This window comes from Hylobates moloch, unplaced genomic scaffold (genome assembly GCF_009828535.3).
Source record: "Hylobates moloch isolate HMO894 unplaced genomic scaffold, HMol_V3 SCAFFOLD_3, whole genome shotgun sequence".
NCBI classification, from domain to species: domain Eukaryota; kingdom Metazoa; phylum Chordata; class Mammalia; order Primates; family Hylobatidae; genus Hylobates; species Hylobates moloch.
In genome coordinates this window covers 47,707,855-47,735,854 of record NW_026652278.1, presented here as the reverse complement: position 1 = coordinate 47,735,854, position 28,000 = coordinate 47,707,855, and the positions used below count along the sequence as shown (strand labels likewise).

General features: G+C 38.8%; 2 protein-coding genes across 5 annotated transcripts in view; one reads left to right on the top strand and one right to left on the bottom strand.

The window, feature by feature from the left end:
* The window catches only part of PRKG1 (protein kinase cGMP-dependent 1), a 1,338,496-nt gene that overhangs the window by 604,395 nt on the left and 706,101 nt on the right, over positions 1–28,000 (bottom strand). The gene's annotated exons all lie outside the window — the stretch shown is intronic.
* Positions 8,806–12,667, top strand: CSTF2T (cleavage stimulation factor subunit 2 tau variant). 3 transcript variants are annotated; one of them, XM_058436253.1, is made up of 2 exons: positions 8,806–10,609; positions 10,640–12,667. In XM_058436253.1, exons 1-2 carry the CDS (start codon positions 9,091–9,093, stop codon positions 10,984–10,986), a joined length of 1,866 nt encoding a protein of 621 aa, XP_058292236.1. In that variant the 5' UTR covers positions 8,806–9,090; the 3' UTR covers positions 10,987–12,667. The 3 variants fall into 3 exon arrangements, with proteins under 3 accessions (XP_058292236.1, XP_058292235.1, XP_031993493.1); XM_058436252.1 differs by having other exon boundaries at positions 8,808–10,684; positions 10,715–12,667; XM_032137602.2 differs by having other exon boundaries at positions 8,809–12,667.

The window sequence follows — 28,000 nt, the reverse complement described above, 5'->3', positions numbered from 1 at the left end:
ATGCTGAATTGAATCACAGATACACATCAGAATAAAGCTGGACCTTCAGATTCCCAGTTCCAGAAAACTGGAATGACAATGGACTAGAGAGTGAAATAGGAGATCTGATCCTTCAACAGAGGAAAACCACCACAAATGTACAAAGAGATGCAGTGAAGAGGGAGCGAGGAAGGGAGTGGGGAGACAAAGATTTTGAGAGAGAGAGAAAGAGATGGGAATAGAGTATTCTGAATGCCAACAATTATCCATTTTTTCTTTTCCTAGAGGTTACTGCATTACTGCTTGTTATGGAGTCAATTATGTCCCTCAAAATTCATATGTTGAAGCCCTAGCCCACAATGTGACTGTATTTAGAGACAGAGCCTTTTAAGAGATAACTATAACTAAATGAGGTCATACATGTGGACACCTAATCTAATACAATAGGTGTCCTTATAGAAAAAGGAAGAGACACCAGAGTGCATGCACACAGCAGGTAACATGAGGACACTAAGGAGGCAGCCATTTGCAAGCCAAGGAGAGAGGATCAGGAGAAACCTAACCTACTTGCACCTTGATTTTGAACTTCCAGCATGTAGGACTGTAAGAAAATAAATTTCTGTTTAAGTCTGTGGTATTCTAATACAGCAGCCTGGCAGACTACTTTCTGTGGGTTCTGAGAGATAACAAAATGTCATGAAAATAACCACCACTTCCTTTGCTTACCTTGGTTGGAATTGGTTTCTGTACTTGTACCATAAAGCGCTAGCTACTGCATTCCTATAAACATTAGATTTTAGGTTTTCTAACTCAAGAATCCAGAGTTAGAAGGTAATTTAAACTGGCATTCTTGAAGTAATGTTTTTCAAGGATCATTCAACTGTATAATGAATCTAAAATATATTCTGTTAAACTGACTTTTGTTGTTTTCAACAGTCTGAGCCTGGAACCAAATGTTTTCAGAAAGGCCTCTTTCTTGTAACTTGGTACAAATATAGGCACATTCTCAGACCAACCTAGCCTCAGAAGAGATATACTAGCCAAATTTCTGAAGTGAGTGGCAGTTTACACATTTCTCTGAAGTGAGGTGTTGTATTGTTCTGGTCACAGGAAAAAAAAAAAAGATTTGTGCGTTGTTCCACTTAAATAGGGTATCTTTATTCAGACCTAGTTACAGGGCTTGTACTTTTCCACAGTTTATGAGGATACTTCTGCGTTCCTTCGGGTGACAGCCTGAAGCACGAATAAGGGAGCTTTGCTTCTTGTCTAACTAGTTATGCCTTTCTACGTTTGAATAAATGGCCTACATCTGCCAGTGCACACGTAAAAGCAGTAGTTCTAATATCACCCTGAACAGGACTATGCGCTCAGATAGGTACCTGTGTGGCAGAACGATGTGGTGTTAAATAAGCCTATATCCTCCACAGTCAAAGTTCAGGCAGGCCCTTTTAATAAAAATGGACAAGTGGAATTCTAGCCGACTAAATACTTGAAGAGTGCATTTCATGGTTTAGTACAAGAACCTAATGTGCGCCAAGATGATCAGTAAAATTCTCATTTAAGTATTCTATGGGATCAAGCCTAGAAAGTATCCATTTCAACTACAAATCTACCAAAAGCTAAAATGGCAGTGTTAAGGTTGTACAACTTGAAAATGATATAATCTGACAAGACCATTAGTACAAGTACAAGCCCTTCAATAATAAAAATAAAGATATAGGCCCCCAAATAAATAGCATTAGACTAAAACTTGTGTCTCTTTCCACATAAGATGCTACTTCATCTACTATTACTATATAACAAATGTAGATTAATAATTACCATACAATGTGAGGAATAATAAAAATATAAGTATATCATGTATTCCACACAACAATCCAATACAGGTGACATTATTCCCATTTAAAAGACGTGGAAATGGAACCACAGAGAGGTGAAGTAATTTGTACAAGGCCACACAATTACTTATTGAACTAGGTAGCCAATCTAAGTCACTCTGACATTAAAATCTCTGTGTTCTTAATTCCTTCACTCTACTGCCTTTTCTAAGTGCTGAGAGTATAGTTTGGATGAGAAAAATCTGAATATCTAAATCCTTTTACAAGCTAGATCAGTAACTGGATATTTGAGCCTGGTCTAATTTCTTTCCTTTCCTGGGCGTCATTTTCTTTATCTATTAAAAAAAAAAAAAAAAAAATGGGGCTGGACTTCGCAGTCCCTTCCAGGGAGAACATTTGGTTCTGTTCAATCTCAAGTCCAGAAATGGCAGACTCCCAGCAGCCCCAAATTCATGTAATCTGCACTTGCCAATAAGTGATTCATCCTGTGTATAAGTAAATGAAATTCAGGGCCAGGCATCGTGGCTCACTCCCAGCACTTTGGAAGGCCGAGGCAGGTGGAGTATTTGAGGTTAGGAGTTTGAGTACATGAAATTTGCTTTTTATTCCTCTGTACATTGTTTCATATTAAATACGTTAAACATTTTGGGAAAAAAGTTATATACCAAATTAATTTGAGTTCTTTCATTTTATGGAAAAATGCATGCTTTATCTAACTGGATGCTTTATAAAAGTCTTTATGTGAAGTTTAACTATAGTCCTGCAAATTGGAAAAGGAAACATTTTCTCTATTGCTTCAGTCTTTATACCTCACAGTCCATCTGTTACCACAGCATTGATTGTGATGTCACAACTGCAATTAGTTACACTCAGAGACAATCAGGAAAAAGGCCAAGGGAGATAGTGCCCAGGCGTCAATAACTTGTGATCACTGTACTACTTATGAAATAGAAAGTTCAAATTCAGGAGACCTGCTTTCAGGTTGTCGTTATGCCACTTAGTAGCTATGTATCCTTAGGCAACTCATTTAATAGAACAATGATTTATGAGTTTGATTTCATAAGTCAAATGGTTTGTGTTCAAATCCTCGTTCTGCTAGTTAACATAGGCACACTAGTTAACTTCTCTGGGCCTCTGTTCTTTACCTATAAATTGAGGAACTATGACTGCCTATCTTCAAAAGGTTGCAGAAAGAATGAAATATTACATTATATAAAGCATTTATCAAAGAGCCTTCTCCCTACTAAGTGCTCAGAGTTTGCCTTTATAAAGTATCTGTATTTTGAGTGAGTCCATTGTTAGGTAAAGTTCTATGTAATAACTCTGAGTTTCTTCAGTGTTAAAAATCAGGAAATGATTGCATATACTTCATAAGACTGTTATCAAGACTAAATGTGAGAACCCAGATAAAAGTATTTTGTAAGCAAAAGGCACTAAATTATCATTTGGTTAACATCTATATTTTGTTATTATAAGATGATCTTGTATTAATTTAAAAATATGTACTAAGTGCTTGGAATATAAAAGGCACTGGACCAGGCATTGTGGAGAATATCAATCAGATATGGATTTTATGGTAATACAAGAATATTGATACCTCTAATATAGAAGATAATGAGTACCAAACCAATACTCTAAATGGAAAGTCTTTGAGGTGAGCATTGAAGAACAGAAAGATTTAAACATGGGGGAGGGAAGAGAAGAAGAGGAAAAAAGGAAGCATCCCTGACAAATAGTATCACAAAAAGCTAGGAGGTGAAAAAATACAGATCATGTATGATAAAAAGTGAGTGGTACAATTTAGCCAGAGGAGAATATGTGAAGGGATGGAGGGCAAGTAATGAGAATGAAGCTACGTAATAGAGTGTGTCATATGTAGGAAGAACAACTGCCACAATTTAGATTAAAAGTTATAAGGTATTAAAAAAGAACAGCCTAGATAGAAAATATATAGAAAAGGATTAGATAAGTTTGGTATTCTTAAGCCTCTGCCATTATTATTCTATGGTCCTGTTTCAGGGGGTGGTGAAGGAAGCCTACTGACTCTCACATCAAGTTCACATTCATGAATCTGAACTTCAAAACCTTTTATAATCTGTCCCAGAAGCCCATCTTTTGTCACACTCCTCACCAACTCTCTTGGTTTCCTCTGAGGCCATAAAAAACACCAGGTTCCAATTTCTTGCATTGGCTATTACTAGCTCCTGGTTTATTTTCTTCATCTTCTACCTATCTATGCCAGATTATAACCCATCCCTAAATCTCATTTCCATCAGAAAGCTTTCCTTGATGATCTAAACCATATCACTCTCTTTCATCTCTACATACTTTATTGCATATCTATTTTATCAAATGGCAACCTGGAAGAACTATCACTGACTTAGGAATAAAATGACAAGGGTCCTGGCAGCATGTCTTCTCTTTGATTTGAGGCATGTTATTCAATGTCACAGCTTCTGTCCTTGGTAAAATTAAATTATTTGTGAATTAGCAAATTTTAAAGTCATTTCCTGTCATTCATTCAACAAATATATAATGAACATCCACCTGTGCTGAGCTCTATCCCAGGTGCTGAGGATACAGAGGTGAAAACAAAATATCTATCTATTTATCTATCAGCTACTATACTATAATTGCATTCTTTTTATTTTATTTATTTATTATTATTATTATTTTTTTGAGACAGAGTTTCACTCTGTTGCCCAGGCTGGAGTGCAGTGGTGTGATCTCAGCTCAGTGCAACATCCACATCCCGGGTTCAAGTGATCCTTAAACCTCAGAATCCACAATAGCTGAGATTAGAAACATGCACCACCACACCTGGTTAATTTTTGTATTTTTAGTAGACACGGGGTTTCACCATTTCACCATGTTGGCCAGGCTGGTCTTGAACTCCCGACCAAATGGTCCACCAGCCTCCGCCTTCCAAAGTGCCAGGATTATAGGCGTGAGTCACTGTGCCTGGCAACTATGATTGCATTCTTATAATGTAGTGGTTCTCAAAATTGAGCTTGCATTAGAATTACCTGGAAAACTTGTTCAAAGATTTCTCTGTTTCTGATGCAATAGATTTGGAGTAGGGCCCCAAACTTTTAATTTCTAAGATGTTTCCTGGTGATGCTGATGCCACTGAACCAAGGACCACATGAAGGGACCTTCTGTTCTGGTCGACTATTGTTCTCACTGCTGTATTGTCAGTGCTTGGAATAAATATTGACGGAATGAAATAATAAATTTGAGGCACTTAGTTAACTGATAAAGGGGGATACATAATGATTTTACAGTTTAGAAGGAAAATTGCAATTTTACTGAAAGGTAAAGGAGTTACTATAATCAGAAAGGTACAAGGTATAAGCAAGGTTTATATCCAAAGAAAAACAAAATTACTTCTAACCTAGGGGAAAGGGTAGAAAGGTCATAGAAAGCTTTGTGGAGTAGTTTATTTGAGCTATTCCTTGAAGGACCCGTACACTTATTTCAAAAATGCCTGTCATTACTCAAAATATTTTTAGTTCTTGTCTTTGGAATTTGTCTACTGAATCTATAGTGAATCTTTTCTTTTTTCCCTACACTCTATAGTGTTTTTTTTAAAATTCCCTCAAAGTGTACAGAATTTTTGTATTCTGATGTAAGGTTTGATATTTGGAATTAGCTAAGCGTGATATTTTTTGCCAAATCTGGTCAGGAAGTTGGGTGATTTTGTTGCATAATCCTGTTCTTTGTTAAAAATAAAGTATACTTTTCAGTTAATGTACCGATTTTCTAGTATGACTTATAAATGAAGGCCCAAAGCAATTTCAGGGTAGAAGTTCAAAAATCAGTCTGAGGCCAGGTGCAGTGGCTCATGCCTGTAATGCCAACTCTTTAGGAGACTGAGGCAAGCAGATCGCTTGAGCTCAGGAGTTCAAGACCAGCCTGGCCAACATGGTGAAACCCTGTCTCTATAAAATACACAAAAAATTATCCATGAGTGGTGACACATGCCTGTAGTCTTTACTCGGGAGGCTAAGGCAGGAGAATTGCTTGAGCTCAGGAGGCAGAGGTTGCAGTGAGCCAAGATCACGCCATTGCACTCCAGCCTGGCTGACAGGAGTGAAATCTTGTGTCAAAAAAAAAAAAAAAAAAAAAAAAAAAATATTTTGAACAATGGATTAAGTTTGTAGTTTCTGAAAGTGATTAAAGACAGTTTCCACTTGGCCATAGATGCTCTTGTGTGTTTGAAATCAGTCTTAATATATCTGGTATCAATCTATTGAAAGAATCAACATCTGAACATACACTATACCATGTACACTTTTCTTCAGAGTGTATGCCATGCTATAAATATCTAAAATTTAAACTTTATGGGAATAAAAAAGCAGTATAAAAATGGATGTTCTTCCAAGTTAGATCTATAAAAAAATATGTACTGGTACCAGGAAATATACATAGGTTTATCTGAGCTCTTGATTTGGGGCCATTCAGTTAACAATAAGCATTAGTTTATGTGTTCTGGGCATGGAATTACATGGTGGGTCACACTGGTCCTGTATGAAGGGGGGGCATGACAAACCATTCTTATAGTTTGGAATAGTGGGACTAAAGAGAACATGGAAAGCCTGTGACTAAAGCACACTCTATAATCATAACTTCCCCCTTGTTTGTCCCCATAGTCCTTCAGCTACTCTCTGTTCACCCAGTCTTCATGTCCAGGGTATCTTCAGTAGCAGATCAGCATGTACTAGAATAGTATATTAATAGTAAACTAATAATGTTTTAAAAACCTTTACCTCAAATCTTTTAATAGAGTGTACCAAATTTAGTTTGGTCTGATGTAAATGAGAATATCTACTACCAATCCCTAGGACCAATGATTCTTAAAGATCTCCAAACCAGCAGCATCAGCATCACCTGAGAGCTTATTAGAAATGCAAATTCTCCAGACCTGCTAAAGCAGAATCTGACTTAACAAGCCGTGGCTCAAGGTGGTTCTGATATATGTGAAGACCACTGGTTTAGATGGCATCAGCAGTAAAGAAACTCTGTCAAGCTGTGCAATCTTCTGTGAATTTTGCAACATATTATAATACTCCATTACCATCTTCATGATTACTACATTTAATACACACACAATTACACACATATTCAACTTGTAAGTTACCCTTGACAGAATGTGTATAAAAAAGGCATGGCTTCTCTTTGTAAAGTGATGGTATAGAAGGAAGAAAAACACATTTGTCTTTCGTTTTTTGAAATGCTACTATCCTTAACCCCTCCCCTATTGTCCCCAATAAAAGAATCACACTGGGGAAACATTGCTAGCAGGTGGCTATTCTGTTTGATATAGCAGGAAAATCTTATTAGGTGATGTAAATGAACCTTGTCACTTGCAAATGTAAACTGTTGTGCACCTTGGGTGAACAGCTATGTGCAGAACTGTTTCAAAAACTTGAAGGTAAATGGTGTCTTATTTGCAGCTAAATCATCATACTCATGTCAAATCTATTCATTGGAATAGGATACTGAAGATACATAATACAATTTTTTTGCTGAAATTTGAAAGTTTCTTAATCCACTTAAGAGGCATATTTCAGAATAAAATAATTCCCTGTTTCGGAATTAAAGCACAGGCTTGGAGCAGTCCAGTCCACAGAAGTATAATGCAATCTATCCATATAATTTTAAATTTTCTAATAGCCACATTTTAAAAAGTAAAATGAAATGAATAACATTAACCTCAAAATAATTTTTACACCAATATATAAAATATTACATTTCAACTTATAAAAAATATAAAATTGATGAGCTATTTTTACATTTTTTTGTATTTGATCATTAAAATCTTTCATGTATCTTACATGTATGGCACACCTCAACCAGAATGTTAAATTTTGACTGGCAATACTTTCTATTTATTTTTATTTTTTGTCTTAGTGTTCTTCTAAATGATTTTTATTTAGAACACAATTTATTATTGCAAAAGTAGATTCTATACCCAAGTTGTTCTAAATACTAAAAAAGTTTTCCAATAGACTACTGAACATTAGTTTTTTTATTTAAATAAAAAATGAGATTTAAAATTCAATTCCTCAGTCACACTAGCTGCATTTCAAATATTCAATACACGTAAGGCAGTGTAGAGTTGGAGCTATGAGAGACCAAGCTGGGTTAGAATCCTGACTTTGCCTTTTTGCAGCTGCTTGTCCTTGGGAATTTACCTAGCCCTCTCCAAGCTTCAGTTCTAGCTTCGAATTGCAGGCGGGGAAACCCCACACTGAACATGTTTTAACTCCTGCCTGCAAAGCTAACAGCAGAAGACAAACACCCACTATTTGTTTTTCCCTTCATGGAAGTGGTGGACTCACTGCATGATATAATAAAAATCAGAAGCAATCAATGTAGGGATAGTTAAGTAAATTTCTTTATTCCATATTCTGAAGCGATAAAATACTAATAACTAATTAATCACTAATTTATTTAATCACCAATTAATATTGAAATCGGTTATTATTAAGGAAGAAAACCGTAATATTAGGAATAGTACGACTGCTGCCCGTGTGCTCAGGAAAAACCTAGAAGGGTCTGCCACCCATCCATTAACAGCGGTTATAGGAAGCAACAGAGTGGGGGCAGGGCCCAGCCGGCACACGCTTCAGTTTATATTTCTTGTCAGTTAATTTCCAAAAATGTTGTTCTAAAAAGGAGATATAATACTGTTTTACTTTAAGGGGCAAATCTCAAATGTGCTTTGAAACGACTACGCTTTTCCCTCAGTCGCGAATGTGATTTTAAATCTAGCTTAACTATACTATAATAAAAGGCCACATGAAAATATTTTGTCAGAACGAAAAACACGCCGCCTTAAATCCGCTTTCGGTTGGCGGTTTCCCGCCGGTGGAACGGAAGCAAAACCGCCTTTGACGTCAAGGGAGGAGTCCCCTCCCAGTTACTATGGTGAAGTCTATGCGGCCATCTTTACTGTGGTCATCTCGTACCAAGCGCGTCGTAGTGGGGCTGTTGGGGCTCCACAGAAGGTCAGCGGAACGTGAAATGGAAAGGAATCATGCGACTCTGTAATAAGAAGCTGACAGAACCACAAAGGATCAGGGACGGAAAGCATTAGATAAGTTGTTAGTGGGATGCAGATTCCACAGGCAAGCGGAACGATTCAAGCGAATTAGTAAGGTTTCTGCCCGGATCTTGAGAGCTGCTTCCGTTGCTCAGCGGAAGTGTCGGTCGCAAGAGGACAGACGCCTCGAAGAATCTGCTATCGGCTGTCTGCACAACCGGAATCATGTCGAGTTTGGCGGTGAGAGACCCGGCAATGGATCGATCACTGCGTTCCGTGTTCGTGGGGAACATTCCGTATGAGGCAACTGAGGAGCAGTTAAAGGACATTTTCTCGGAGGTTGGTTCTGTTGTCAGTTTCCGGCTGGTATACGATAGAGAGACGGGAAAACCCAAGGGCTATGGCTTCTGCGAATACCAAGACCAAGAGACCGCGCTTAGTGCCATGCGGAACCTCAATGGGCGGGAGTTCAGTGGGAGAGCGCTTCGGGTGGACAATGCTGCCAGTGAAAAGAATAAGGAGGAGTTAAAGAGCCTCGGGCCTGCAGCGCCCATTATTGACTCACCCTATGGGGATCCCATCGATCCAGAAGATGCCCCTGAATCGATTACCAGAGCAGTAGCCAGTCTCCCCCCGGAGCAGATGTTTGAGCTGATGAAGCAGATGAAGCTCTGTGTCCAAAACAGCCACCAGGAAGCTCGAAACATGTTACTTCAAAATCCACAATTGGCTTATGCGCTGTTGCAGGCACAAGTAGTGATGAGAATCATGGATCCAGAGATTGCTCTGAAAATTCTGCATCGGAAGATACATGTCACACCACTGATCCCAGGCAAATCTCAATCTGTGTCTGTCTCTGGCCCTGGCCCTGGCCCTGGCCCTGGGCTCTGCCCAGGACCTAATGTTCTGCTGAACCAGCAGAATCCTCCAGCCCCTCAGCCTCAGCATTTGGCTAGAAGACCTGTGAAGGACATTCCTCCTCTGATGCAGACTCCTATCCAGGGTGGAATTCCAGCTCCAGGGCCAATACCAGCTGCAGTTCCCGGACCTGGTCCTGGTTCCTTAACTCCTGGAGGAGCAATGCAGCCCCAACTTGGAATGCCAGGGGTTGGCCCAGTGCCTTTAGAGCGGGGACAAGTGCAGATGTCAGATCCTAGAGCTCCTATACCTCGTGGACCCATGACTCCTGGTGGTCTGCCTCCTCGAGGACTGTTAGGAGATGCTCCAAATGACCCACGTGGAGGGACTTTGCTTTCAGTCACTGGAGAAGTGGAGCCCAGAGGTTATCTGGGTCCACCCCATCAGGGTCCTCCCATGCATCATGCCTCTGGTCATGACACTCGTGGCCCTTCCTCACATGAGATGAGGGGAGGGCCATTAGGAGATCCCAGACTGCTAATTGGAGAGCCCAGAGGCCCCATGATAGATCAAAGGGGTCTACCTATGGATGGTAGAGGTAGTAGAGATGCTCGAGCGATGGAGACTCGCGCCATGGAAACTGAGGTCTTAGAGACACGTGTAATGGAGAGGAGAGGAATGGAGACCTGTGCGATGGAAACCAGAGGGATGGAAGCAAGAGGCATGGATGCAAGAGGATTGGAGATGAGGGGCCCTGTCCCCAGTTCAAGAGGCCCTATGACTGGTGGAATTCAGGGTCCTGGTCCCATTAATATAGGGGCAGGTGGCCCTCCTCAGGGACCCAGACAGGTCCCAGGCATTTCAGCGGTGGGGAATCCTGGAGCTGGTATGCAGGGTACAGGCATACAAGGAGCAGGCATGCAGGGAGCAGGCATACAAGGAGCAGGCATGCAGGGAGCAGGCATACAAGGAGCAGGCATGCAGGGAGCAGGCATACAAGGAGGAGGGATGCAGGGGTCAGGCATACAAGGAGTCAGTATACAAGGAGGAGGTATACAGGGGGCAAGCAAGCAAGGTGGAAGCCAGCCTAGCAGTTTTAGTCCTGGGCAGAGCCAGGTCACTCCACAGGATCAGGAAAAGGCAGCTTTGATCATGCAGGTTCTTCAACTGACTGCAGATCAGATTGCCATGCTGCCCCCCGAGCAAAGGCAGAGTATCCTGATTTTAAAGGAACAAATCCAGAAATCCACTGGAGCTTCTTGAAAGGTTTTAGAAAATATTTGGCTGTAGTCTCAAAGTTTATCCTGTAGCACAGAGAATGGGTGCAAAAAGCTGACTTCTGCATCCCCACACTTGGATTAGGGTTTCCCTCCTCCTAGAACCTAATCTTATTTTTTGATTTTTTCTTTCTTTCTGTTTTTCTTTTTATTTTTAATTCAGGGTGGGGGGAGGAGGGAGTGTGTCTGTTCACTTTAAGTTACTTTAAAATAACTCTGAACATGATTATATTATGCCAAATAAGATTACAAAGAATAAGCAGCAATATTGAAGTGTCTACAGTATGTTAACTACATTTTTTAAATGTTGAGTAAAACTTTGTGAAAACTGCTCATAAAGACGAAAAGTTGACCTGTTAAAACGTTAATGTACTAAGATGGTTTTAAGATTTTTGGTTGTATAACAAAATAAAAGTTTACCCAAAAATATAAGATACATTTTTTGGTAAACCATTTAAAATGCAAAATCCTATTTTGGAGGCAATAGGATAAGTATTGTCTTAGTGTTTTAGGATTATTTTTGAAACATTAGAGTTAGCAGGATAAGGTTACACTTGTATTAGAATTGTTTTTTTCTAAAGTTATGTTACCTGAAAAATCAAGGAGTGCACCTGGTTTACTGTTGCTTCATTTATCCCATCCTTCAGGGACCAGCAAGGTTCTGCCAGGCCCCAAGCATCCGAGTATGATGATTTTGCTGTGACAATTCTAAGATCAACCAGGTTACTTAAGTCCACTCTGATGAAACCCAATCTCTCAATACCTTCCTATTTCTCAATAGTCTTTAAGCCCTAAATCTGAGTCAGTAATTCTCTCACATCCTTCCCAAAAATCAGTGTCTAGGGACCAGTTGATCTAGTTGAGTTATAAATGGTATTTGACTTTCCGTAAGTAGTGGAAGTTTTCACTAAGTAAAGATCTCAGTTTCTTGGTATCTGGCGTTCATATACAGATGGTGTCCATTTGCTCAACCAGACAGGAGTTAACTTGTATTAGAACTGTTTTTTCTAAGGTTATGTTACCTGAGAAATTAAGGACTACACCTGGTTTAATGTTGCTTCACTTATCCCACCCTACAGAGACCAGCAAGTTTCTGCCAGGCCTGGAGCATCCAAGCATGATGATTTTGCTGTGACAATTCTAAAATCAACCAGGCTACTTAAGTCTGCTCTGATGAAACCCAATAATCTCTCAATACCTTCCTATTTCTCAGTAGTCTTTAAACCCTAAATCTGAGTCAGTAATTCTCTTACATCCTTCCCAAAAATCAGTGTCTAGGAACCAGTTGATCTGGATGAGTTATACGTGATATTTGACTTTTCATAAGTAGTGGAAGGTTTCAGTAAGTAAAGCTCTCAGTTTGTTGGTATCTGGCTTTCTTATACAGATGGTGTCCATTTGCTCCACCAGGCAGGAGTTAAAAACCTTTAGACTAAAGAGCATTTAACATGCCTTTTAGTTTCTTATTTCATAATCTACTTTTCTATCATTAATCATCTTACCAGAATAATCAAGGCCCAGGTAGGTAGAAGTTTTTATACAGCCTGAATACTCACTTGACTTACTGCTCATTTTACTTTTTGTACAGAATACAGCCATTTAGTCCTAATATACATACCAATGAGACAATTAAAAGTTGGTCGGAAGATGGAGCTTATCACATTGCACTACTATGCCTTTATTTTTTCTTGAAAATAAAGCCTTGAGGTTGTGAACATAACGTTGGTATCATAAAACAAGTAATAATAAAAGCATAAATTATCAAATATCAGGTGATCTTACTATGGAGAAGAAAAACCAATATCTAGTTGCAGATGAAAAAATGTTTAATACAAAGAGCTGAAAATGTAGAAATTATCTTCCCTTTGCAAAATTTTTACATTTTAAATTAGTAATTCTTCGTTCACAAGGTTTTCATCCCTACACTGTTGTCTTCTACTACCTGTTTTCCTCTTGTTCATACTGCTACTTTCCCATGTTTCCTATATGCCTCCCCTATATTGGAGAGGATAACTCGCCTTTACATATGCAATAGTTACACTTAATACTGATTCACAGAGTTGGCTCGATCACTTTGAGATTCTAGTTGCTTTATCTCTAAGCTTTCACTGAAGGGTTCTAACTGAAAATTATTAAATGTTAGTGTTTAGTCAAATCTCTGCATTGTTTAATGCAGAAAATAAAAATACAATTAAGGCTGACATTAGTATCTGATATGTTTATTTTTAATGAATACATTATACAAAAGTCTTCCATTCTGGATATACATGGGGCCTGATTACCTTTTGTTTTTAATGAAAAAGGCAGAACTAATGAAATTGCAGGAATGGATGGAACTCTCTTAGGGCCATTATCTATATAGTTTGACAGTTGAAATAACTATAAAGACGTGCCATTTTGTGGTTGGTATAAGCAACATCTTGGCGATAGTCAGATATTAAGCTTATGTTCCCCAGAGAGAATTCCTCTGTATTTCAATAGCACCTTGTAGCTATCTTCATTACTGACAACATTAGTTATATTGCAGTGCACTGTTTACGTCCACTCCCACAAACTGAACACAGGGACAGCCTATCTCATTCCTATATTCACAGATGGGAAAAGAACAAAATATTTTATTAGAGTTATTGGGGGAAAAATCCCATTAAGAGCACATATGCTGCCTTCATAAGGGTTTAGATTCAACACAGAACAAATGAGCTATAACAACTATTTCCATTTAAAAAAACGATTAGAAATAGGTTATTAAAAACAATCACCTCTACTCTGTGAAAGCTAAGGAAACAGATTCTCCTCACTTCTGAATCATTGAACATTCAAATATTGGTGTAGAAAGCATAGAGCCTTATTTCATTTGATAGTAAAGAATAATGCAAGCAATATTGCCACTATCAGAATCTTTTATGTGTTTTACTACACAATCATCGGTTATAACTCCTCACATCCTGACTTTTCCCTAGGATGTGTAGACTAAAATAAAATTACCAATTCATTCATCATAATAGTTGAAGATGACGGGGTGAAACAGTGATTTGCTAATGCTTCTTTAAGGCTTATCCTCTTGGGCAGTACATGTTTTTTGGGATTATGAAATGATCAACTTTAATCAGTGCCTGCCCATTAGCCCTTGCCCTCATATTACTGATGATTAATACCAAAAATATGTTTTAATATCTGCTGACTTCCTAGGATTTTGGAGTATTTTATAAGATATAAGCCAATGTGAATCCCAGTCAAAAGTAAGCTTATCTAAGTAAGATTATGTTTGGCTTTTCAACTACGCTTTTCAGAATTCTAATGGTAGAAAAACATTTAAAAAAGAAAACCGTTAACATAATCACAGCTTGCAAAGCTTCTTGTTTTTCCATGCTGTGATGGGACGTTAGCTAAGCACACAGAACATAATTTCCTATGGTGTGTCAGGTCTTTCTCTTAGGTCTGATGAGGTCTAAGGGTGATTATGTGCAACAACCTACTGTGGCAGAGAAACTGAATTATCAGTTACATCTGAGAGTCTTCTCACAAAAGAATGTCAGTCTCTCACTGCTTTATATCAGCTAATCTCTAGACGAACTTCCCTGGTTGAAGCTTACTGTTTTCATCAGTCTCTTATCAAGAATGCGCTGGTTAAGAACTAATTCATATTATGGACATTATTAATGTATTGTAAGTATCCATATAAATTTTAATATTAAATGTTAATAGGGATATTACATGATATTGGCATACTGTATAATGTGCTTATATATATTTATTTCAAATGTTAACTGAACCAGATCTTTAAATATTTTTATTTGTTTTTATGCACCCTGAAACAAAAGTTACTCCTTTGGTTGAAAATTCACCTTCACAAATATTCATATTACCAATTACCTTTCTCATAAAATATTAACTATCATGTTTGTTCTTGATATTATTCTACAACAATATATAACATATCATTCAAGGGCATGAATTGTGTCAAAAGTGACACTTGGGAGTAGGGCATGGTGGCTTACACCTGTAATCCCAGCACTTTGGGAGGCTGAGGTGGGCAGATTACTTGAGGTCAGGAGTTTGAGACCAGCTTGGCCAATGCGGTGAAACCCCATCTCTACTAAAAATACAAAAATTAGCCAGGCATGTTGGCAGGCCCCTGTAATCCCAGCTACTCGGGAGTCTGAGGCACAAGAAGCACTTGAACCTGGGAGGTGGAGATTGAAGTGAGTCGAGATTGTGTCACTACACTCCAGCCTGGGCAACAGAGTGACTCTGTCTCAAAATAAAATAAAATGAATTTAAAAATAAGTGTCACTTGGGGTAACATCATTAAAAATAACAAACCTGGTGCTTATTAAATACTGTAAAAAAGCACCCAAATATTTACCAAATAACAGCTATTTTTTTTTTTTTTTTTGAGATGGTGTCTCACTTTGTTGCCCAGGCTGGAGTACAGTGGCACAATCTCAGCTCACTGCAACTTCTGCCTCCTGGGTTTAAGTGATTTCCCTGCCTCAGCCTCTCAAGTAGCTGTGATTACAGGTGTGTGCTACCGTACCTGGCTGATTTTTGTAGTTTTAGTAGAGACGGGGGTTTCACCATGTTGGCCAGGCTGGTTTCGAACTCCTGACCTCAAATGATCCACCCGCCTTGGCCCTCCCAAAGTGCTGGGATTAGAGGTGTGAGTCACCACACCTAGCATTTTATAACAACCCTTTATAACCAAGAGTTGGTTTAGATTCCCAAACTAGGTAACTATTCTTTAATCATAGGGTTTTAAAAATAAAAAAATTAAAAGTACGTAGCTAATTACAAAAAATACACAACATTCTCAATCATAATTAATTTTGTATGATTGAGTATGTATAATATCTGCAGACATTTGAAATGAATCTCATATATATTACAAAGGTTGGTCATTTAAAAAATATATCTGATGGGCAGATGCAGTGGCTCATGCCTGCAATCCCAGCACTTTGGGAGGTTGAGACAGAAGGATCACTTGAGTTTAGGACTTTAAGACCAGCCTGGGCAACACAGGGAGATCCTGTCTCTACAAAAAAATGTAAAAATTAGCTGAGTATGGCGATGTACACATTCTTTAAGTGAATCTTACAGACTAGACTCACTTTAATAATATTTAAAATGAGTGGGCCGGGCGCGGGCTCACGCTTGTAATTCCAGCACTTTGGGATGCTGAGGCGGGCGGATCACGAGGTCAGGAGATCGAGACCATGGTGAAACCCTGTCTCTACTAAAAACACAAAAAATTAGCCGGGCGTGGTGGCGGGCGCCTGTAGTCCTAGCTACTGGGAGAGGCTGAGGCAGGAGAATGGCGTGAACCCGGGAGGCGGAGCTTGCAGTGAGCCGAGATCGCGCCACTGCACTCCAGCCTGGGTGACAGAGCAAGACTCCGTCTAAAAAATAAATAAATAAATAAATAAATAAATAAATAAATAAATAAAATGAGTGCCAACATTGAAAAATGGTGTAGTTGGGTGGGGCGTGGTGGCTCATGCCTGTAATCCCAGCACTTTGGGAGGGAGAGGTGGGCGGATCACAAGGTCAGGAGATTGAGACCATCCTGGCTAACAGGGTGAAAATCCCTCTCTACTAAAAATACAAAAAACTAGCCAGGGGCATGGTGGCGGGCACCTGTAGTCCCAGCTACTTGGGAAGCTGAGGCAGGAGAATGGCATGAACCCGGGAGGCGGGGCTTGCAGTGAGCCGAGATCACGCCACTGCACTCCAGCCTGGGTCACAGAGAAATGGTATAGTTGAGTTCATAATGTGATTTTTTTTAAAAAAGGCCAATATAGGGCTTGTTTGGTGCCTTAACATTTATTAAATCATACTCCATATTGGAAATATCACTCTTGTTCTCATGTTAATCAATATAGTGACATAAATCAAGACTAAAAACATTGCCAGACACAAACCTTGTATAGGACAGTAAATACAACCATCAACTACTAATACAATATATTTCCTATCTTTGGCTAAGCCTATATCCGAAATGATTTCATCTTTTTATGCTTATCAATCATCAGAGAAAAAGATCCTCATCTATTTTAAGCATCAGAGAAATTACACTATTGAAACTTGTAGAATTATTGTCAATGTTATTCAAGTTTTGTCCCTAAAAATTTTAAATATCTTTGGACAAGAAACCTCAAATTGGTGATCTGTGGACCAATTGAGCCTACAGATATGTTTTATTTGACCAGTCAATTTTCTTGAAAATTTTGAACTTAAATGCCTGTAGAAGCAGCTTATATTCTCCAATTTGGCCACAAGCCTAACCTCTTCCTAGCCTTCGAGCTTACAACTCCTGCTTTTACTCAGTATAAAAACACAATTATTAGATTGGATCAATATTGGTATCTAATTTGACAAATGTGACATAGAAAAACTTGCTCAAGGCCAGACAGGGTATCTCACGCCTGCAATCCCAGCTGTTTGGGAGGCCAAGGCTGGAGGACCGCTTGTGTCCAGGAGTTTGAGACCAGCCTGAGTGGCATGGTGAAATCTCGTTTTTACAAAGTATACAAAAATTAGTTGATTAGTTGGCCATGGTGGCATGGCTCTGTAGTCCCAGCTACTTAGGATGTTGAAGTGGGAGGATCACTTCAGCCCAGGAGGTGGAGGCTGCAGTGAGCCGGGATCTTGCCACTGCACTCCAGCCTGGGTGACAGAGGAAGACCTTATCTCAAAAAAAAAAAAAAAAAGATAAAAAGAAAAACCTGTTTAGCAACTGGTTCGGCATATATATTTCTGCAAAATCAACCAACAGCAAAAGGAAAACCCAGGGCAAACAAAAACAAAAATCTTGATGCAATTTTTTTGTAGATTTTGGTGAGCTACACTGAGCAAAGGAATGTCCTAGGAAACTAAGCCAATCAGTATATTTATCCCACAAATGTTTGCATTTTCAATAAATGTTAATCCAAGATAGCAATATCTTCTTTTTCAATGAAAACATACATTTATAAAATATGATATATATTATTCATATATATAGATATTAAATGTTAACAGCTCTAGAATGAAGATATGGATAGTATACATAGTGGAACATAATTCTTTTTTTCTTTTTTTTTTTGTGACAGAGTCTCACTCTATCACCAGGCTGGGGTGCAGTGGTGCAATCTCGGCTCACTGCAACCTCCGCCTCCCGGGTTCAAGCGATTCTCCTGCCTCAGCCTCCTGAGTAGCTGGGACTACAGGCGCTTGCCACCACATCCAGCTAATTTTTGTATTATTAGTAGAGACGGGGTTTCACCATATTGGTCAGGATGGCCTCGATCTCTTGACCTCCTTATCCACTCTCCTCGGCCTCCCAAAGTGCTTGGATTACAGGAGTGAGTGAGCCACAGTGCCCGGCCCAGAATTCTTTAATTTCTTTATCTGTTATTGATGTACCTGTCAACCTCTGACTCTCTGATTCTCTACTATCTCACTTTGTTGCCTGGAATGAATATGAAGCAGCCTGTACCAATTTAGGAATCTACTTATATAGATTAAATGACCCACTATATATAGCTTTCATATAACAAGCACAGTAATTTAAACAAAACAAAACAAAAGCCCTTAACTAGATCATGTTATTTCCCTGTTAAAACCTCTCATGGCTTACATTGCTCTTAGAATAAAATTCAAAATCCTTATGTGTCCTATATAGCCCTGATATAGTTTGGATGTGTCCCCACCCAAATCTCATATTGAACTATAATCCCCAGTGTTAGAGGAGGGGCCTTGTGGGAGGTGATTGGATCATGGGGGTGGATTTCTCATGAATAGTTTATCACCATCCCCCATGGTACCGTCCTCATAATAGTGAGTGAGTTCTCACGTAATCTTGTCATTTAAAAGTGTGCAGCACCTCCCCCTCTGCTCTCTTGCTCCTGCTCTGGTCCTGTGCCTGCTGCCCCTTTCCCTTTGTCATGATTCTAAGTTTCCTGAGGTCTCCCCAGAAGCCAAGTCAATGCCAGCATCATACTTCCTGTACAGCCTGCAGAACCACGAGCCAATTAAACCTCTTTTCTTTATAAATTACCCAGTCTCAGGTATTTCTTTATAGCAATGCAAGAATGAACTAATACAAGCCTTAAGTATACCAATGTCGCAGACTACCATTGGCCCCTTACTCACTTCAACAAACATTTTGGGCCTAGTTTTATTTAACTGAATTTGCCAGACTCATTTTCATCTCTGTACTTGGAGTTTCTCTTGCTCATCACCCACTCTTTCCCCAGGCCTTTGAATGGCTAGTTGATTCTCTTTACTCAGGTCTTGGCTTACATAGTATAGCACTTACTCAGAGGCCTTTTCCTGAACACCTGGGAAACCACAGACAAAGCAAACGTAAATTTAAATGGTCTCCCAATTCTCTCTCATAATCTTGTTGTCTTTCTTGTTTGTTTGTTAAGAGTAGTTATCTTACCTGAGCACCACTTACACGTTGTATGGGATTAATCCATATTCTCCAACCCTTTGCAAAGCATAATGGTTCTTCTATGCACCCACCAAACTTGATGACTGTCATGAATGAGTTACTCTTCATTATGCCCATGTTATATTTATCATGTAAATCATGTTTGTTCCCAAACAAATCTATGCTAGTTGTATCTATTACTGTAATATATGAATATGCATATAGGCACAAACATAGCTATAATGTGTGTATGTATGAAATAGGATTGTAAAAATAAAAAGTTATTTCTCTGAAAACTATCTTGAATGCTTTGAAATATAGATAGTAGATAGATAGATTTATTATGTCAACTGTGTTTGATGGTGTATTAGTCTGTTTTCATGCTGCTGATAAATACATACCCAAGACTCAGCAACTTACAAAGGAAAGAGGTTTAATGGAGAACTCACAGTTCCACGTGGCTGAGGAAGCCTCACAAGCATGGCGGAATGCAAGGAGGGGCAAGTCATGTCTTATATGGATGGCAGTAGGCAGAGAGAGCTTGTGCAGGGAGACCACTGTTTTTAAAGTCATCAGATCTCATGAAACCCACTCACTATCATGAAAACAGCATGGGAAAGACCCACCCCCATGATTCAGTCATCTCCCACCAGGTACCTCCTGCAACACATGGGAATTATGGGAGCTACAAGATGAGATTTGAGTGGGGACACAGAGCCAAACCATATCAGATGGTAAACCAGTTTATACCAATTGTACTATTTTTTGTTTTATATAGATTGATTGATTGATATTAGCATGAGTGTGAAAAAGTTATTTCTATGAAAACTATGTTGACTGTTTCTACAGGATTTTATAAAAGTGAGGAGCTAAAAATACATCATTGTTAAATACTGTGGGGGCAAGTTAATTTTTAAAATACCTTAAAAATCTTTAAAATCTAGAATTTACCCTGATATTTTGTAAGTGTCCAAATCCTTGTTTCACTAAAAAAAAAAAAAAAAAAGGATTGTTACTGGCAATTTTAGACAAAGCAAGTCAATGCTTTAATTTCCTCACAGAAATTTTTCAGGCAGTGGAAGAAAAATCCTTCAGGAAATGTTATCTGAGGTTTGGTGCTGCCATAGTTGTCTCCCTTTCACCTCCAGGGGATTACCCAGGAGAGACACCAATCTGCCACCATTCCAGTCCTCCTCCTTCCCCTTCCTTGCGATGTTATATACTGAGGAGAACAGAATATACCCTAATCTCTTGCTAATTAAAGTGTGCTCCTTGGACCGGCAGCGCCAGCATCACCTGGGAGCCTGTCAGAAATGCAGAATCTGGGGGCCCACCCAGACCTGCTGAATCAAAGCCTGCATTTTAATAAGATCCCCAAGGATCCACATGCAAATAAACGTTTGAAAAGCACTGCTTTAATCCTACAAGAAAGTGAAAACAATGACAACAACAAATAAAAGCACCATAAAATTAATATTATGATAAATAGAAGGGATTTTTAATTTACCTACATGGCTTCCCTTCCACTGGCAGAGAAAATCAAGAATTGGCAAGAATCCTTACCCAATCTGAGGAAAATAGGAGATAGCCCATGTATTAGATGCCACATTGGACAAGCAAGCAGACAAACAAAAATCTTGTTCCTTCAAAGATAATTGAGTGAACATTGGATCTGCTGGGAAACCGAAGACACCATAATTGGAATTATTGTTGTTTGGGGAAGACACCTGAATGTATTTTGTCCATATGTGTAAACCTTTTTTCCTTAGATATGAAGAAGAAGTTATATTGAATTGGTAGAAACATTTATATTTATTATATATGATCACCAGAAACATTGCACACCAAAAATTGTTTCAGCCAAGCTGTTACTCTCTGGAATGAATGCCACCATTCGTCAAAAAATTCTCTCATAAAACCTAAATTGTTCTCTAATCCCACAAATCTCATTATTTTTATGGTAAGATATACTATCCAGATAGGAATGCTAACATCTGGGTACTCCATTTTCTTTTGTAAATGTCTTTCCCTATAACCCAGAAATATTGCCTAACATCACACAGAATTTATCTAGACTAGAAACAAGATTTCTAGAAGAAATTTTGAAGCTGTCAAATCAGCATGCTTACGATTCAGTGTGAATAAACCCTCAACAGAATTCTGCTGCTAACAATTTTTCAAACCTCATCTAAGTATTCTAAAGCATCAAAAAGAAAGGACCAGTATAACAAGAACAGTTCAAAGGATCAGCCCAGTGTTTGTTCTGTTAATTCATTTTCAGTAAATGTATTGGAAATGGTAGCAAAACTCTATACTGCAATTTGTGCTTTTAACCTTGTCTTTGAACCTAATCATAATTAAGAGTACAAATTAACCAAATCAACATTTGTAAATTAAGCAAATTAGCTTTTTTTTTCTTGAAAGTTTTCACTGGCCTTAAATGAGTGAACTCAAAACATTTCTAGCAAACAACAATTTAAATTCAAATCAAGGCCTTTCCAATGGTGACATCAAACCATCAAGAGGCTGTAAAGATGGCTGGGTGTAATATATGCCTGTAATCCCAGCACTTTGGAGGCTGAGGTGGGCAAATCACTTGGGATCAGGAGTTTGAGACCAGCCTGGCCAATATGGTAAAACCCCATCTCTACTAAAAATATAAAAAATTAGCCGAGCATGATGGCAGGTGCCTATAATCACAGCTACTTGGGAGGCTGAGGCAGGAGAATACCTTGAACCAGGGAGATGGAGGTTGCAGTGAGCGAAGATTGCGCCACTGCACTCTAGCCTTCCTCTAAAAAGTAAAAACAAACAAACAAAAAAAGGTTGTAAAGATAAATTGGGAACTTAAGAATCTTCCCTTTCCACATGTGTTCAGACCACCTGCATTCCAGTCCTAACTGGGGCTTTGTTTGCCTGAGGGGGAAACAAATGTGCTTAACTAGAATGTTTTGTGAATTGGAAGGAAGATGGCTTATAGGATCTTTGATTGGTGGGGATTTCACTGTCATCATTTTCAGATAAACATGTTTTTAGAAGTTTTTCCCCTAGTTAGTGCCTGTACTGAGACAAGCAAGCTAGCTGAGCTTTGGCCAGTGATAACCTTGGTTTAAAATGGCCAAAGCTCCATTATCCTATGCAATCTGACACAGGAACAGAAAACCATATACTGCATGTTCTCACTTGTAAGGGGGAGCCAAACGAGAACACGTGCATACTAAGAGAGGAACAACAGGCATTGGGGCCTACTTGATGGGGGTGAAGAGGGAGAGGATCAGAAAAAAATGCCTTTTGGGTACTATGCTTATTACCTGGGTGATAAAATTAACTGTACACCAAAGCCCCGCGACACGCAGTTTACCTGTATAACAAACCTACACATGTACCCCTGAACCTAAAAGTTAAAAAATAAAGTAAAATAAAATGGCCCAAAACTACTCATCCTCAGGAATTCAAGCTGGATTATTCCGGGTAGAGGAAAAAAGAGGCTTTTCTGAATCTCTTGCCCATTCTTTCATTTACCCAGGATTACGTACAAGGAAGGGGACTGATGGGCTGGTCGGTGACTCAGCCCATGCCAGCCAAGCAGGATTGTGAAACTGATCTCCTGTCAGGGCCAGCACTGCGGCAAAGACTCACAAATGACCAGGGCTGGAGAGTGGTCTCTTCAAAGAGGCAGGAAAGAATGAGGGAGGAATAGTTACATTTTTTTGTTTTCTTGTTGTTTTGTTTTCCCCACAAAACTACAGACTTACTCCACATATATGATCATGGCTGGCCACCCCAAGCAGGAGGAGCTGTCTCCAGCTCAGTTTCAGCTGTTCAGAAAGTCTTCTGGGTCTTACCCACTACATTATGAAAGCTTTTTTTTTTTTTTTTTTTTTTTTGAGACAGAGTCTCGCTCTGTCGCCCAGGCTGGAGTGCAGTGGCGCAATCTCGGCTCACTGCAAGCTCCGCCTCCCGGGTTCCTGCCATTCTCCTGCCTCAGCCTCTCCGAGTAGCTGGGACTACAGGCGCCCGCCACCACGCCCGGCTAATTTTTTTCGTATTTTGAGTAGAGACGGAGTTTCACCGTGGTCTCGATCTCCTGACCTTGTGATCTGCCCGCCTCAGCCTCCCAAAGTGCTGGGATTACAAGCGTGAGCCACTGTGCCCGGCCATGAAAGCTTTTTTGTCTAGTCTTTTAATAAAAAATAAAACATATTGACATAGACATGAAATAGAATTATTTAAAATATTTTTTAATTCCAATAGACATTTTAATTTACACAGTGAGCAAATACTTTGAGTTGATGGAAAGAGACTATAATAGTGCAATTTCAGACATCAGCCTCAAGATTAGGGTGAGGGGAGTTATTTATTTTTGAGGGAGGGAGGTGGTAGCAAGGATCTTGCAAGTGCTCCAGAACCAACACATGCCACTTACGAGTTCTATGTCCTCTTTTAGAAGGTTGGGTCATGAATAACATACAAACAGCATGTACTGAGAACCTATGAAACACCAGGCATTTGACACTAAAAGTGGAGGAAGTTGACTAATTTGCCCTAAGTCACAACAGCTCATAGGAGGTGGAAGCACCATTGAATCCAAGTTTGTCTGACTTCCAAGCTCTTACTGTCCCCATTGTATCATTTAGTTTTATGAAAGAGACAAGTAATAAGGTCGAACAGTATCCACACTGAGGGCTGAATGTGGAGAAATATTAGCCATCATTTTCACTAAGTGATGAAGGTCATTACAGGTCTAGAACATGTGATTTTTGGGCAACAGTGAAAAATTTATGAAATCAATCTTTTGCTCTTATGTTTTTTCTTGTTTTTTTCTCCCAAGAACCAAGTACTAGACTTGGGTTTTAGGAGTATAGAGGAAAATGAAAACCAAAACTTAGAATGAAGACATACTTATATGGAATAACAATAGATTATTTATAAGAAATCCACAAAACTAAATATATATTTTTTAATAGAGACAAGATCTCTTTTTGTCACCCAGGCTAGAGTGCAGTGGCATGACCTTGGCTCACTGCATCCTAAGCCTCCCTGGCTGAAGCGATCCTCCCACCTCAGTCTCTTGCGTAGCTGGGACCACAGGGATGCAACACCATGCCCAGCTAAGTTTTTGTACTTTTGGTGGAGACAGGGTTTTGCCATGTTGCCCTGGGTGGTCTCGAACTCCTGAGCTCAAACTATCTGTTGCCCCGGCCTCCCAAAGTGCTGGGGATTACAGGACTGAGCCACTGCGCCTGGCCAAATATTTTATATCTGTCTCTCTCTCTCTCTCTATCTATGTGTCTATCTATCTATAGTAATTCTAGTCAATATCTAATTTAAACAATCCTGTGATCTATTTTTCCCATGGTGTCTTTTTTAACATTTTTATCAACATATAAATTACACACCATAAGATCCACCTATTTAAAGCATCCAATATAATGGTTGTTACGACAGTCATAGAGTTGTGAAGCCACCACCACACCTACATTTAGAACATATTCATCACCCCAGAAAGAAATACTGGATTCACTTCCTACTCTTTTACTCTCAGCCTTAGGCAACCACTGTTCTACTTTTCCTCACTATAGATATTCTGGATATTTCCTAAAAAGTGAATCATACAACGTATGGTCTTCAGCTTCTTTTACTTAACATAATTTTTTTAAAAAAATTATCCATGTTGTAGCATTATTGTCAATTAGTATTCTTTTGTATGAATATACCACATTTTATTTATTCATTCACCAGTTGATGGATATTTGTGTTGTTTTCATTCAGGCTATTATGAATAGTGCCGGTGTGAACATTTGTGTGCACATATGTTTTCATTTCTCTTGGGTACATACCTAGGAGTAGAATTGCTACATCATATAGGAACTTTATGTTAACTTCAGAGGAACCATTAGACTGTTTCCCAAAATGGCCATACTATTTTACATTCCCCCAAGCAATAAATGAGGGTTCCAGTTTCTCTACATCCTCTTGTAACTGCATTAGACCAATCTGATTGTTGTTTTGTAACAAAGTTGTGAGTTTTTCAGTTGCCATGGACTTCCAGGTTGAGCATGCCCTGATGAACCAAGTGTGCAACCATGGGCTGGGGAGGTGGGGGGGAACCTAAGTGTTCAGAGTGAGGGTCGGGGGCTGAATTAAGAAGTGAACACTGCATGGCAGGGTCCAGGATCCAATCAGATCAAGCTCTGGCACCACCCTACGGTGGTAGGATCCAGTCAGATCATGCCTTCAACATCACCTCATTGCAAGATCCAATCAGATCACATCTCATTACCCTATGCTTATAAAACCCTACCCAAACCCCAGGGCAGGAAGACAGATTTGAGGGCTTCCTTCTATCTCCCTGCCAGTGGATTTGCAATAAAGCTTTTCTTTTCTCAAAAGCCAGTGCTATGACCTCTATGTGCATTGGGCAATGAGCCCATTGATTGCTTAGTAACACTGTCATCACTTGTTTTTTTGTTTTTAATTATAGCTATTCAGATAGATATGAAGCTGTATCTCATTGTGGTGTTTTGTTTTGTTTTGTTTTGAGACAGAGCCTCACTCCCTTGCAGAGGCTGGAGTAGTGGCACAATCTTGGCTCACTGCAACCTTCGCCTCGGCCTCCCAAAGTGCTGGGATTACAGGCACGAGCCACCGTGCCTGGCCTCATTGTGGTTTTGATGTGCATTTTCTTGATGGCTAACTGTTTTCAGCATATTCATGTGATTACTGGCTATTTGTTTAGCTTATTTGGAGAAATGTCTGTTCCCTGTGATCTATTTACTATAAATAAAATAACGTTTCATGATTTCAGCATTTCTCTGGTAGATAAATGGATAATCAGATAACAGTGTCCCTAAAATATGAAAGGAATTATTTATTTCGTGACTTAATAACTGGACTGAAATTGGAGGAGTCAAGTTGCAGAGGTAGAAGTGAGAGTTTTCAATGATATTCTTTAACCCTTTTGGAACAGATAGGTAATCATTTTCATGGTTTATAGCTCTGAAGACATTGGTTGAATCTGAAGGGAATTGAGAGTGGTTTTCCAAAGAAAGCACTGTTATAATAATAACAAAGAGCTCAATCTCTGCCTGTGTTCAAATTCTGGCTCTCGTGCATACTAACAATGTGACTCATTTCTACACCTCACTTGCAAATCTGTACACTGGACAAACTATCTCCAAGGGTAGTTGAGAGGACTGTTTGATAAAGCACTTGTACCATGCTCACATATAATAAGTTATTGATATGTGATATGTGCCCGTTATTATTATTCCTTAAAAAACAAACAAACAAAAAAACCCATGGGCATGGAAACTCTAGGAGCAACATGAAACATAAGCTAGCACTGGTTGCTTCTCCAGGCATTGAGAAAGAGAGGGTTAGAAGATGGAGGAAACGAGATTAGCTATGAGGACTTCTACTTCAAAAGAGGAAAGAGACACTCTAAGGAAGATTTGTTACCAGAGAAGGAGGCATTTTAAATTAGAGAGGTCTGGGCTGTGTTTTGGAGCCGACTGTAAGATCTGTAAGATCTGGACAGAGGAAGAAAAATGCCACTTTTTTCCTGTACCACTTTCCCTGTATTTCTTTATTTAGCAAAGCTATATTTTATACGAGAAGAAATCTAATACAAAGTTGACAGTGGTAAAGGCAATCTTATGTGGAAAAACCCTCTAACAGCTGACTCTGTTTGACCCAAGAAGTTTCAAGCTCCTGAAATCCTATTTTAGATAAACCAATAGAAATGGTATCAGGATTTTATCTGGCTTAAGTTTTTATGGCTTATCTATTTCTATTTCCTATAGATTTATCCAGTACAATAGAGACAGATTTTCCAAAAAAATGTGCTTTCTTTATCTAAGACAAACTTTAATAACCCAACAGAAAAGTTTGAGGAACTATTTGCACTATTTATTAAAATATTATATATATAGGGTACATATATCTTCAATGTTTGTTTTATGAATGAAGTGAAAGGACTTTTGAAAGCTCTTTCTTCCTGGTTTCAAAGGTGGCACACAACATGTTATAATATCAATTAAACATTTCAGAATAAATGTATCAAAATGTTATGATTTAATTAATTCTCATTTACTGTCTTTGTGTTTTACCTGTATCTAGTATTTCTGAGCCTGACTTAAAAAAATAGTCCTACAAAATTACATGTATTAAAAAAAGCTTTTATGAAAAACTACCAGCTCAAGTGAAGTGTATTAAAATGACATAAATCCTATAATTATGCATATTTTACGATTACTTGGGAACTACCACATTGTGAATTACTTCAAAATCCAATGTTAGAGATATTAGAGATAAATCTGAGGGTTTTTTTAAAGGAGCATCTAATGAGTATATTCTTTAACATTCACTTGGCATTAATTTAGCAAATACTTTTTGGTTTCTATAAGTAGATTTATGTAGAAATAGTCATGTTTTGAATAATATTTACTTCTGATTATTGTATTTCTCCTCAAATTTTTACTTATGAAAAATAAGTAAAGTAAAGAGGGTAAATTTCCAGTTTATGAACCTGCCACTACATCATTGATTTAAATTTAATATTCTATATAATATTTAATATTATGTA